The sequence below is a fragment of the Colobus angolensis genome, unplaced genomic scaffold, assembly GCF_000951035.1.
Source record: "Colobus angolensis palliatus isolate OR3802 unplaced genomic scaffold, Cang.pa_1.0 Scaffold83, whole genome shotgun sequence".
Lineage (NCBI taxonomy): Eukaryota > Metazoa > Chordata > Mammalia > Primates > Cercopithecidae > Colobus > Colobus angolensis.
The window spans coordinates 2,341,168-2,354,160 of record NW_012122154.1 but is presented as its reverse complement, the minus strand read 5'-3'; the positions used below and the strand labels follow the sequence as shown (position 1 = coordinate 2,354,160).

Sequence of the window (12,993 nt, the reverse complement as noted above, 5' to 3'; positions counted from 1 at the left end):
GCCATTTACAATGATTATAAGAAAACTACTCAGACTTCAGTTATGAGAACTATGTAAGAGGATTATTCTGTATCTTGCTTTGAGTATCTCTAGACAAAAGAGAGGTGCAATCTACCAGAAGGAAATATCACAAAGACCATGATTTCTATGCTAAGAATATTGAGTTTTATTAGAAAGCAGACAACGTGATATGGGAGTTAGACTGGAGTCCTAGGAAAAGAGAGTATTTTTCATCTGTAGTTGGTCTGAAAAGGTGTCTTCAGTGCATAGTGTGAGCTAGTATGAAGAGATGAGAAATGGGCTTCTCAAGGAAACATGTATTGCTCTGCGGTGATGCCCTGAGGGGCAGCGGGATGGTCATGGCCATCTTCTGAAGGGCCCTTCGTGATAACGGGCTGCTCAGCAGGAGAAGGTCCTGCAGGTGGTGCTGCAAGGCGTCGGCTGGCCGCAGGGGGGCCGGCAGCAGGGGGACTGCACAGACACAGGCTGGCAGCAGGTGGTGGCCCAGCAGCAGGGCCTGCAGACCACAGCCGTGCACGACGTGGGGCAGCAGGTGATGGGGCGGCAGCAGCCTTCCTGCAGGGAGCAGGGGTCGCAGCACACCGGGCGGCGGCAGGGCTCGCAGATGGGACGCGTGCAGCGGGACACGCAGGTCACGGGGCGGCACACGGTGGTCTGGTAGGTCACGGGGCGGCAGCAGCAGGGGTCGCGGTAGCAGCAGGGCTGGCAGCAGCCTCCCCCGTAGCTCAGGGAGGAGAAGGTGGAGCCGCAGCAGGAGCCGGTCATGGTGGTGTCTGAGGCTGGTGTGGGGTGGGCTGTTGAGAGGAGCTGGATGTTCTCAGGTGTGAATGTCCTCCTCCAGCTCCGGGCCCTTTATATACCCTGGCTGGGAGCTGATGACCCCCAGGACACGAGGTCATTTCCTTGTTTTCACTTATTCTTCCTGAAATAACACCAGCAGATTAGTAAGTTTTCTAGACATTGTTTAGATACTCAGGTACACATAAAAGTCTATTTGTTTTCCTTATTTAGTATAGACCCATTATATTTTGCTATTTATGGTTCAAATATGAATTTAATGACCCTAACTTCAAAGTCTCCAATTATCGTTATAATTCAGTGATGCTTTTGCCAGTTGCTGTTTTGATAGCACAAAGTAGCTGTCATGCTCTGCATGCTCTGAGGGTTACTTGCTAGCAGTTGAAGTGAAGTACACCTCAAGTTGTTAGCATTCTTTGCCACTGCTAAGCTTCCTGGGCAAAACAAGTTGAGGATAATACTACAGGGATAGTTTAAAAATCAGAATTTCTCAGTAAAAAAAGAATTTTCCAGTCCTCTTTTTGGAGGTACAAGAATGCATTTTAGTAGGTTTCCATCATCCAGTGGTTTTTGTCTTAGAGATATGTTCATTGATTTCTATGGTTGTATCTTTCCAGACCAAGGTAAATTTCACTGTAATCTTCATGATAGCCAGTATCATTAAGTTCTAACTATGTTCCAAGCAGCATATTAAAAAATACACGTATTAATCTAATCTTCATAACATTCTTAGGATGTAGATACTGTTTATTTCTCATTTCACACAGAAGGAACCAGATAAGTGACTTACCCAAGGTCATGTACCTAGTAAGTGTTGGAGCCAATACTCACTCCAGAAATATCTGTGGGAACATTATTTGTCAGCCCCAAAAGCTGAATAACTCACTGTAGCTAAAGAATGGATTGTAGGTACCACATTCCCAGATATTAAAGAATGTCTATTTTATTTAGGAACTTTTACAGTGTATTTACTTTGAAAACAGTTGTTATTTGTGATATGGCTAATTTTTTAGAGTCGGCTGAAAGGACTCTCTGTCTTACCAATAGCCTTAGGAATGGGGAGAATTACCTTCTATTCAGCCTTCTGAAACTGTCAAAACATACCCTAAGGAGATAGTGTCATAGTTGGGCGTAATTGAATGATCATGGGGTGTTGTGAACAAAGCAAAATAGTGAGGAAGTCAAACAAGTCTATGTAGATGAAGGCTGCAGTCTTGCAGTATAACAGAACCCTTCAGTACTGATCCCAGTTGAATGTGTTCTCAGGCCTCATCCGGCCCATACCTCAGTGTCTTCAACGTCTCCCTGTGTGCTATGCTGGGGCTCATTTCTGCTTATGGAACCAATTGTCATTTTTAATTGTTTCAAATTGTCATGACTTGTAGGCAGATTATGTCACTCAATCACTTTTTAGTCTTTGCCTCTTAATTTGCTTGGTCCTGACCTTTTCCTTTACAACTAAGTCTGTTCTATTAGGTTGGTGCAAAAAGTAATTGCGGTTTTTAGCATTAATTTCAATGGCAAAAGCTGCAGTTACTTTTGCACCAACCTAACAGATCTGAAGTTGAAGTTTCAAGTATAAGCCTTCTTATTGATCACACTTCTTGCATGGTTTCTTACAGGCTTATCCAGATCTGCACCAAGCCACTTTGGCCAACCAGAGAATGGGGTGACTGTGGAAATAAATGAGATTCAATAATAGCGATAACTTTGGGGGGGAAACAAGGCATTCTCCATTTGAGAAAACACTTTTAAATACGGAGGTCTCTAGAAGGCTAAAAAGAAAATCTCTGAGAGGAGAAAAACAGATGTACTTAGCAAATTTTGGAAACAGTGATCAAGAATATATACAAAGAGGCTGGGCGCAGTGGCTCACGCCTATAATCCCAGCACTTTGGGAAGCTGTGGCAGGTGCATCGCGAGGTCAGGAGATCGAGACCATCCTGGTTAACATGGTGAAACCCCGTCTCTACTAAAAATACAAAAAATTAGCTGGGCATGATGGCGGGCACCTGTAGTCCCAACTACTCACAAGGCTGAGGCAGAAGAATGGTATGAACCCGGGAAGCGGAGCTTGAAGTGAGCAGAGATTGTGCCACTGCACTTCAACCTGGGCAACAGAGCAAGACTCTGTCTCCAAAAAAAAAAAAGAAAAGAAAACAGAATATATAGAAAGAAATTAGACTTATGAGCCTATCCATTGGTTGATTACCAAACCGTTAACAAAGATAAAACTCCGTTGTGCACATACTGAAAATGTAAAGGTTTTGAATATAACAGTCTTCTTGTTGAGAAACTTTTACCATATTTCCAGAAAAAAGATCTTTCTTCATGATTGGTTTATTGTTTTATGTTAAGAATATGCACATCCAGCATGATGAGTTGAGAGTTGGGATGGAACGATGATGTTTTTCTCTCTTCTAACCAATTCCCTTAGAACTTATTTATTCATCATTCAACACATCATTTTTGATTATACTCAATGTGCCAAATATTGTGCAGGTCAGTGGGAATCTAGTAGTGAACAAAGTTAGTCAAGATCCTGGCCCTCAATGTAAATTAGCTCAGCCATTGTGGCAAACAGTTTGGCAATTTCTGAAAGTATTTAAAACAGAATTGCCATCCAACCCAGCAATCCCATTATTGGGTATGGACCCAGAGGAATAGAAATCATTCTACCATAAAGACACGTACATGCATACGTTTATTGCAGCACTGTTCAAAGTAGCAAAAATATGAAATCAACCTAAATACCCATTAAGGGTGGACTGGATAAAGAAAATATGGTACACATACATCACAGAATAGTACACAGCCATAAAAAAAGGAAATTATGTCCTTTGTAGCAATGTGGATGAAGCTGGAGGCCATTATCCTAAGCGAACTAATGCAGATACAGAAAACCAGATACCACATGTTCTCACTTATAAGTGGTATCTAAACATTGAATACATATGGACACAAAGAAGGGAACAACAGATACTGAGGCCTACTTGAGGGTGGATGGTGGGAAGAGGGTGAGGATGAAAAAACCACCTGTCTGTTACTATGCTTTTGTTTAATTTAATTAATTAATTAATTTTTTGAGACAGAGTCTCACTCTGTCACCCAGGCAGGAGTGCAGTGGTGCAATCTTGGCTCACCGAAGCCTCTGCCTCCCAGGTTCAAGTGATTCTCCTGACTCAGCCTCCTGAGTAGCTTGGATTACAGGCACATGCCACCATGCCCAGCTAATTTTTGTATATTTAGTAGAGACAGGGTTTCACCATGTTGGCCCGGCTGGTCTTGAATTCCTGGCCTCAAGTGACCTACCCACTTCAGCCTCCCAAAGTGCTGGGATTACAGGCATGAGCCACTGCACCTGGCCAACTGTTACTATGCTTATTACCTGGGTGATGAAATAATCTGTATACCAAAACCCTGTGACACACAGTTTACCTATATAACAAACCTGCACATGTACCCCTGAACTTAAAATAAATTTAAATTAAAAAAAAATGAAGACCTCTGCCCTCACAAAGCTTCCCTTGCCTCACTTCTTTCAATGGGCAGGTAGATATGCCCAGGAATACATGCCGAACAATCAAAGAAACCTCTTTTCTGTCAGATGCTAGGAACTAAAAACATATTTCTCAGGGAAATGATAGTGGTTAGCTTTCCTTACCAACCTACAAGTATTTAACAATATCAACAATATATGCAGTATGGATTAACGTTATCACCATTTCAACTGCATTGGTGTTGTTTAAATGTAAGATGAATGTGGAGCTCAAAACCAGGATGATGACAACCAAGGCTTCATTTCTCCCTGTCTTCTCAGCAGCAGCCACTCCACTGGAAGTAGAACTGGCCGTGATGGTGCTGATGGGAACCATGGAGAATTTGGGATAGTGGTTCCTCCAGCATGGGATGTTCAGTGGCTAGGGATTCCCAGGTCCTGTTTGACATCAATTACTGCACAGTTTTCTACATTGGTGAACAAATGGGGCTGTAACTTAACTTAGACTTCCTCTCCCTTATCATGTGTGTGAATTATTCATAAGTCAAGTTTATGTTTACAGAGACCTACTGTAGTCTCACCATTTCCTCAGCATCACCATAAAACCTGTGACTAGAAATATGAAGGCGAATCACATGAGATGATCAGATTTATTTGAAATGCCATTAAAATTATAGACCTTCCACCTGAGTTGTTCGTATTCTAAAGCTCAAAAATGGCCCTTAGAAAATCCTTCCTTTCATTCTGATTCCGTGTGCTGTAATGTAAGCTAAATATGAGCTTTTGAAGAGTGATAAACAATAAATAAAAAGAAATGTGTTTACTTCCCCAGAAATAAAATTTTATTTTAATTTTACAGGCAAAAATACAGCACACAAATGGTATTATCCTGGAAGAAAAAAAATATCATCTGAGAACCTTGAAATAATAGAAAAAAGGGTGATGAGCCAGTGAGACAGAGTTCTATTCAAGAGGAGCTTTGATTTTTATTTACTCGTTTTTGTTTTTGTTTTTGTTTTCAAGCCAGGAATTCAAATGATGAAAGCTGGAATTTTTCTCAAGATTGTCAGGGAGAGCCAGGATTAGCTGCATAATTATGTGGGGAAACAGGCTGTTATTGTTGAATTCGTGCTTGAGGATCAGCTAGGCTGCAAAGGTGGAGTCTCTCATCTGATCCAGAAGGGGTGGAAGAGTCTGCACATGATTCTGTGCACCTGGGAATGTTTCGTGCGTTGAGGGGAGGGGTGGGGTCTCAGCAGGAGAAGGTCCTGCAGGTGGTGCTGCAAGGCGTCGGCTGGCCGCAGGGGGGCCGGCAGCAGGGGGACTGCACAGACACAGGCTGGCAGCAGGTGGTGGCCCAGCAGCAGGGCCTGCAGACCACAGCCGTGCACGACGTGGGGCAGCAGGTGATGGGGCGGCAGCAGCCTTCCTGCAGGGAGCAGGGGTCGCAGCACACCGGGCGGCGGCAGGGCTCGCAGATGGGACGCGTGCAGCGGGACACGCAGGTCACGGGGCGGCACACGGTGGTCTGGTAGGTCACGGGGCGGCAGCAGCAGGGGTCGCGGTAGCAGCAGGGCTGGCAGCAGCCTCCCCCGTAGCTCAGGGAGGAGAAGGTGGAGCCACAGCAGGAGCCGGTCATGGTGGTTGTCTGAGACTGGTGTGGGGTGGGCTGTTGAGAGGAGCTGGGTGTTCTCAGGTGTGAATGTCCTCGTGCCCCTCTGGGCCCTTTATATACCCTGGCCAGGTACTGATGACCCGCAGGACAGGAGGTCATTTCCTGGAGTTGTAGCTGCCCGTTGAAATGAGAACTCTGGATTTAACTGCTGAGGCAGCGATCCCTAAATCACTAAAGGATGCTTTGATTTCTACCTGTCTGCTTTTTCCCTTGAACTGAATACCTGGTGATGTGTATCATCAGAACAATTGCTCATCTGTCAGCTTCCAGGTCATGCCATGTGAGAAGGTGCAAGTTTGAAGAATCCAGCGTTGCCACCATCACACTTTCCTCTTGTTTGCTGCCATCCGTGAGCATAAGCATAAGACTGGAAAGTTCATGAGTCACAGGCCAGGTTTCTGATTGGCATTGAGATCAAGTAAGAATTTCTAAAAAACCAAAGTGGCTCATAAGAGCAGATGTGTATTGATTCTGCTATGGAAAGCATGGCCCGGTGTTTGATGACACAGTGCCTAACCTTGTTTGTAAGAAAATCATCACCAAAGCTGTTAGACTGATTTTATTTTAGTAATCTGAGTTGGTTTATAACTCATTAACACTTATGAGACACTGTGTAGATGATGCTGTACTATTTGGGGGTAGAGAGGGAAAGGAAAGAAAAATAACTTTCAAGTAGTTTCCTATCACATAGCAGTCACAAATTTTAGTAAGGCAAGACAAAGATAAATCAAGCAATTAAAGGGAAAGAACTTTTCTGGAAACAAGAAGATAAAAGTAAGTGGGTATTTCATTCATTCTGTGCCTTTCTGAATGCCCTTCCATGATTATTGTCTTAGAAATAAAATTGAAATTGGCTATTTCTTGCTTTCTTGCTTTGACATATGCACTTTGTATTACATACTTCAAAATCTATGGACAATATCTACAAAGGAATCAGTTATCTTTCTGTCACAGCTGCTTTAGTTTGTTGGCTGAGGGTTTTGTTTGCTTATGAGGTGGTAAGGTGGCATTATGAAAAAGACAAGAGGAATTAGTTGAGCTGGTGGCCAATAAAATAGCTTTGTCTTTTCCAGCCATAGTGAAGACGAACAGGAATACAGAAAATACATTTAGAGTTGGAAGGTAGATTAAAGATAACATTGTCCAAGGAATGCTGATGGTCTTCAGCGCAAATTTACCTCTGAGGTGTGTTTTGTTTTGTTTGCTCTTTTTAAGAATACACCTTTGGTCTACCATATCCCTCATCTTTGAAGGCCTTTGAGTCTATGATCCATCATAGTCCATCACAGTTTTTGGAAGACCAGATTTACAAAATGAATTCCTCCAAAGTCACATGGATCAAAGAGTGGCAAATCTTTAGCAATACCACAGGTCTTCTGTGGAGTAGAAACACTGGTGATGTCTCCTAGTCTTTTTCCAACTTGGAGTCACTCAAAATAGACAACATGTAGCAGTTGTTATTAAAAATTTTTATTCCCTTTAGTGAAATAAAATAAGTACTCACTTGATACATGGTATAGCATACTGTTCTTTGTTTCGGAATGTATACAGAGATGCCAAAGTAAAAAGAGAAATATGTCTATAAATCCACTGCTTTTGTTAACAAAAGAACGCAGTACGAAGGAATACTTTTTTCTAAAATTATAGGCTGTCAGAAACCTTGCTCTTCCAAGCCATATCAGTAAGAAGCAAACATTCCACTCTTGCCTGGACAGGATCTAAGTCATTTGGACAGAGAAGCAACCTCAGTACCCAAACCAGGTGCAGAATTTCAGACAATTGACTTTCAGACACAACATTCCCCATTTCTCAACTATACAGCTTCCAACAAAAGAGGACCATAAGTCTGTTTCACAGACCACATCTGGTGTTAATTATTTTTTATACACAGCCCTGTTTTTCCCTGAGCTTATGAAAACACTATATCATGTAATTTTACCCCACCATTCCTCAACATTTTATAATAACATTTCTCCTCCTTTGTTTGGGAGGATGCCCTGTGGTCCTCAGCCATGTGGTGTCCCTTGCTGTAGCACGTTAATAGTCCTAAGCTATTGGGCAAGAGGTGTGTCCCTGGTCTTTACCACATGGACTTTTTAGTCATATTATTCAAGTTACACACATTCTTCAAGTACATAATCACCAGGATGGAAACAAATAAATCTTAAGCACAGTGAAAATAACTTCTGAGATTTTTGTAGTTGGATAGATAAAGAATGTAGTGTTGGTGACCCTTTGTGATGGTGGGCCATGCCCTCTTCTTAATAGTTTTATGAATTGTATTTTGTTAGGAACTAGTCTGGGAGCCACTAGATGTTAGGAAATGTATTAAAACTCTGAAATTAGAATATACATTCCTTAAGGACTTCATTCTCAGAAATAATCTTAAAAATATCCTCCAATCATAAGAGTCAGGGACGGGATGGGGAAGATCGATGGGCAAAGGGCAGGAGGAGAATGGAGAAGATAAAGAAGGATTCCAATCCTTTCTCCACCTCTTTGCAGTTGTAAATGACTTACCTTAGCCAGGTTTCCTCATCTGTAAAATGGGCAGAGTCTTCAGTGCCTGGTGTTCTTCAGAGGCCGGCTTATCATAAAACCCATGCAAATGTGGAAGACAGAGAGAGGAATATAATTAATTAGATACAATTAGAAAAGAGAAAATAGTTTAGTTGGGAGAGATAGAAAAACTAAATGATCAGGGGACTGGTGGAATTTGTTGCTAGAATTTTTTTAAAAAATTCATCTGAGTTTTTTAGATATTCATCTGCCTAAAGTCAGGGAAGGCAAAGTAATCTTTTGGGGTCTATTACAGTTTTGAGTTGTTTAATTCCCTTGGATGGTTCAATGTGAAAGGAAGAGTCTAACCACCAGATACTTACATTTTGCTCAGTCCTTCTTTTTTCCGATGCTGCACTCCTATTCATAAATCCTATAATCTAGGACTCATTCCTGTGGACTTGTAGAATGAATTTTTAAAGATCATTTTCATTCTGAGACAGCCTTAATCTGATGCCAAGTTGTTGTGTTTTCTTTTTTTTTTTTTTTGCCTTCTTCATTATATTTATTAGAAAATCTATTGCTGCCAGTAGAAGTGGACTATCCTGAAAAAAAAAATTACAATTTAATTGTGATTAGTAAAGCCTTCCCCTGAATTTGTTCCCATTCTCAATGATTTGGTATGTAGTAGATAGCACATCTTTTGATCCTGTTCAATACAGTGATGTCCAAATGCACCACAGGAATATAAATGAATGGTACTGGGTATTTATGTGCCAGGGCATCTTGCAGTCATAAAAAGTTATAAAAGTTATTTAACTTTCCCAACAATCTACGTTGGTAAACGTTGTTTTTCCCATTTTGCGGATGGGAAACTAGAGTCAGAGAGGTTAAGTTACACCAATGCCGAAATTTTTGCTTTAAATAAATACCTACCTTTTAAAATTCTTGTGGTAAAGACAATTTCCTTTTAATTTATTTTGATAACTAAACAAGCAGAAATTAAATACTAGATATGTATTAAATGTTGAGCTCAGTATTGGAAGCCAAAATAAACTGTGATCCCCTCCTTGGAGGCCAAAAAAAAACCATATAATCTCAATACAATGCCTTATGGGGACGGAGGTAAGCTACTGGAACTTGCTGAGAGCTCCTAACCTGTGTGTGTGTGCACGCGTGCGTGCACTCATGCATATGTGTGCAAGCGCACAGGTGTGTATGCATTTGCACATGTGTTTGTGTGATACAGGGTTTGGGACAGGACTACTGGAGAAGACTGAATTGAATCTTGGAAATGACTCAAAGTAGGTGGTGAAGGTGAAGAGAAAGTGTGTGAAAGAACAGATAAGTGAAAGAACATGAGGAAAAGCAAAACATTTGGAACGGCAAATGTTTAATAACTATAAGGTCAGTGTTGCTTGAAGTGAATCTTAGTGGGGAGCAGTGAGACATGGATCTGTAGAGATGGGCAAAGGACAGGCAGCAGACTGCCTGATGTGCACACACTTCCTAGCCATGTGGGTAATCTGAGGACTAGTCCAGCTCTCCTGTAACATCTTCAAATACTTGTACCAGGAATCCTAGTGCCTCTCTCTTTTCCTCTTCTGTCTTCCTCATCATCTCCATCATCTTCCTCTTCACTCTTCTTCCTATTCATCGCCTTGCCTCCTCTCTTCACTTTTTATTTAATCCCTTATCTCTTCCTTTTTGTCTCTCTTTTTTGTCATTGTTGTCATTTTATTCCACCTATGATAAGCTCAAGACACTGTCTTTTTGCACATTCATTTCTCTGCCAAATTGATTCTTCTGATTACAGTTTAGCAGGTGCTATTTCAGACTTATTACTATATTACCCTTTTTTCTTAACTGTGGGTGTCTTCATTGTGGCTTGTTCCAGTGACTATTCTTGGAAGGCTACCAGGCCATACTTGAGGTCTCAAGGAGCTCAAATCCTGGTCTTCCTCCGAAATAATGGTCCTGAAATTCTAATGAATTACATGAAGTGATAGAAAATAAACAGTCTTGGGCCCCACTCCCAGAGATTTTGATTCATTAGGTTTGGTTTGGGGCCTAAGAATGTGCATTTTAAATTGCAAGAGATTCTAGTGTGTATGATGCATGGGCCACACTTTGAAAAACGCTACTCTAGGAACTGTGCTAAGAAGATGAGATGCACTGTGCTGGTCAGGTTTACTGCCAGTGGTCATTCTGGGCTTGGCATATGCTATTCCCACTTTTACCCTCTTCATGAACATTGTGTTTCCTTTTGTCTATTCCATTAGCCTATAAGCTCCTTGGATGCAAGGCATGTAGCTTGTTCATCACTAATCAGGCTGCACCTGTCAATTGGAGGCCCCTTGATAAACAATTATTGAATGAATGGATGGATGAGATTTCCATGGATAAGGTTTTGCTTAGGTTGAGCTTTGGTTCCCTGGTGCAGGTTCCAAAATCTTGCTTATCTGTGTGCACTAATAAACATGCACCAACAAATAAATCAGGGAGCAGGGCAGTTTGCTATGCCAGGAAAAATTAGTTTATTGACAACAGTGAGCAACACATTGCAAAAGATGATGGTGACAGTTTGAGCAGTAAAAACCATCAGATTGTAGAATGTGTTTGCAAAGTCCACCCCAGGGATTCTTAAAGGTCAATTTACTATCCATAATGACTAAGGCTGATGTTGACACCTGAAAATGTGGGTGAGGGTGAGGGTGGTAGTGGACATCTGCTTATACCAGGCTGTATCCAGATGGTAAAAATCACTATTGTCACCTGGTGAAAAAATATCTATTTTTCTTTTAACTTTTGAAAACACCAAATAGATGTTTAGGCTTCAGTGTATTGCTCTGTGGGGGCAGTGGGGTCTCAGCAGGAGAAGGTCCTGCAGGTGGTGCTGCAAGGCGTCGGCTGGCCGCAGGGGGGCCGGCAGCAGGGGGACTGCACAGACACAGGCTGGCAGCAGGTGGTGGCCCAGCAGCAGGGTCTGCAGACCACAGCCGTGCACGACGTGGGGCAGCAGGTGATGGGGCGGCAGCAGCCTTCCTGCAGGGAGCAGGGGTCGCAGCACACCGGGCGGCGGCAGGGCTCGCAGATGGGACGCGTGCAGCGGGACACGCAGGTCACGGGGCGGCACACGGTGGTCTGGTAGGTCACGGGGCGGCAGCAGCAGGGGTCGCGGTAGCAGCAGGGCTGGCAGCAGCCTCCCCCGTAGCTCAGGGAGGAGAAGGTGGAGCCGCAGCAGGAGCCGGTCATGGTGGTGTTTGAGGCTGGTGTGGGGTGGGCTGTTGAGAGGAGCTGGATGTTCTTAGGTGTGAATGTCCTCCTCCCGCTCTGGGCCCTTTATATACCCTGGCCGGGTGTTGATGACCTCTCGACATGTGATCATTTTCTTGTGCATCTTCTGGCCAATTAAATGAAGATTTAGCATTGACTAATGGTATTTTGGTCACTCTTCACCTCATACATATTCATGTACATACACCACAAGTATTCACTCATTTTCTTGTATTGTTTATCCTTACCAAACTTAGACATTGGATTCACTTCTGATTAATTTTCCTTTGAAATATTCCTAACCCATAAGAGAGAAAAGAATGTGTTTTCTAAACTATTTAGTGTCTAATCGCTCTGCCCTTTGGCGCTAAAATTAGCATGTTATTCCTGGTCTTCAAAGGCTCCCATCACCAGCACCCAAGCAGTGACTTGCCTTATTAATGCACATGGGCATGATGGTAGCAGGTTAATAGCATCATCCTAGTGCGGACCAATAGTCATCTGCTTCACAGATAGCTCCTTCCATGACTCACTTAAAGACAGGCTTGTGGTTTTTCATGTCAGCAGGGACCACACGAAATGCAGATCCCTGCCCACTAGTGTGGTCACTCTCCCCGGACTAGGACCTGGGCTTTCCTGCCTTGGTTTTGATGTGTCATCATTCACCTGGAATGCCCTCCTCATCCTTCCAATCCAAACTCAACTTCTACCTTGACTGTGAAACCCTCTTCAAGGATCCATTGCAATTATTATCTTTGTAATTTATTTGGAATTAGTCATTGCATCTGTAGAGTCTGGGAAGGGACTGTGGAGAATATGTAGGCCTATGCCCTCACTCTACAGCTGAGGTCCTGAGAGTGTACCAAGGTCACACAACAAGGTCACTATATGAGGTCTGAAGTCCAGGTCTCCTCAATCTTGAGTAAGTAGCCTCTACTATGAGTTTTATGCTCATTGGGTTCAGTAAACCATGGTCTTTAGACAGGAAAGAAAACATATATTAAATTGGAAGCCCAGACTTCATGCCACTATGCAATATATTCATGTAACAATGCTGCATTTGAACCTCTTACATTTATACATATTAAATACAGATTTAAAAAAATAAGTAATGAACTTTCCTTTCAGCAGTAAAGTTAGAAGTGGTACTGGAAGAGAATTAGGGAAATGTTTTGCTCAGATGACAGATTGTCATCCTGGACCCCCATTGACCAGTAAGGACGAC

General features: G+C 42.5%; 3 protein-coding genes across 3 annotated transcripts; all 3 read right to left on the bottom strand.

The window, feature by feature from the left end:
* Positions 1–237: 237 nt before the first annotated feature.
* Positions 238–844, bottom strand: LOC105503068 (keratin-associated protein 2-1). The gene has a single exon (XM_011929801.1). It carries the CDS (start codon positions 784–786, stop codon positions 400–402), a length of 387 nt encoding a protein of 128 aa, XP_011785191.1. The 5' UTR covers positions 787–844; the 3' UTR covers positions 238–399.
* A 4,297-nt stretch (positions 845–5,141) lies between these two features.
* On the bottom strand, positions 5,142–6,016 carry LOC105503069 (keratin-associated protein 2-1). The gene has a single exon (XM_011929802.1). It carries the CDS (start codon positions 5,955–5,957, stop codon positions 5,571–5,573), a length of 387 nt encoding a protein of 128 aa, XP_011785192.1. The 5' UTR covers positions 5,958–6,016; the 3' UTR covers positions 5,142–5,570.
* Positions 6,017–11,012: 4,996 nt separating this feature from the next.
* LOC105503070 (keratin-associated protein 2-1) lies at positions 11,013–11,775 on the bottom strand. The gene has a single exon (XM_011929803.1). The coding sequence runs from the start codon at positions 11,745–11,747 to the stop codon at positions 11,361–11,363; it is 387 nt and encodes a 128-aa protein (XP_011785193.1). The 5' UTR covers positions 11,748–11,775; the 3' UTR covers positions 11,013–11,360.
* Between the last annotated feature and the right edge of the window lie 1,218 nt (positions 11,776–12,993).

Bases quoted from the DNA above. Each gene is read 5' to 3' on its own strand.
- LOC105503068 (XM_011929801.1), bottom strand. From the start codon at position 786: ATGACCGGCTCCTGCTGCGGCTCCACCTTCTCCTCCCTGAGCTACGGG.
- LOC105503069 (XM_011929802.1), bottom strand. From the start codon at position 5,957: ATGACCGGCTCCTGCTGTGGCTCCACCTTCTCCTCCCTGAGCTACGGG.
- LOC105503070 (XM_011929803.1), bottom strand. From the start codon at position 11,747: ATGACCGGCTCCTGCTGCGGCTCCACCTTCTCCTCCCTGAGCTACGGG.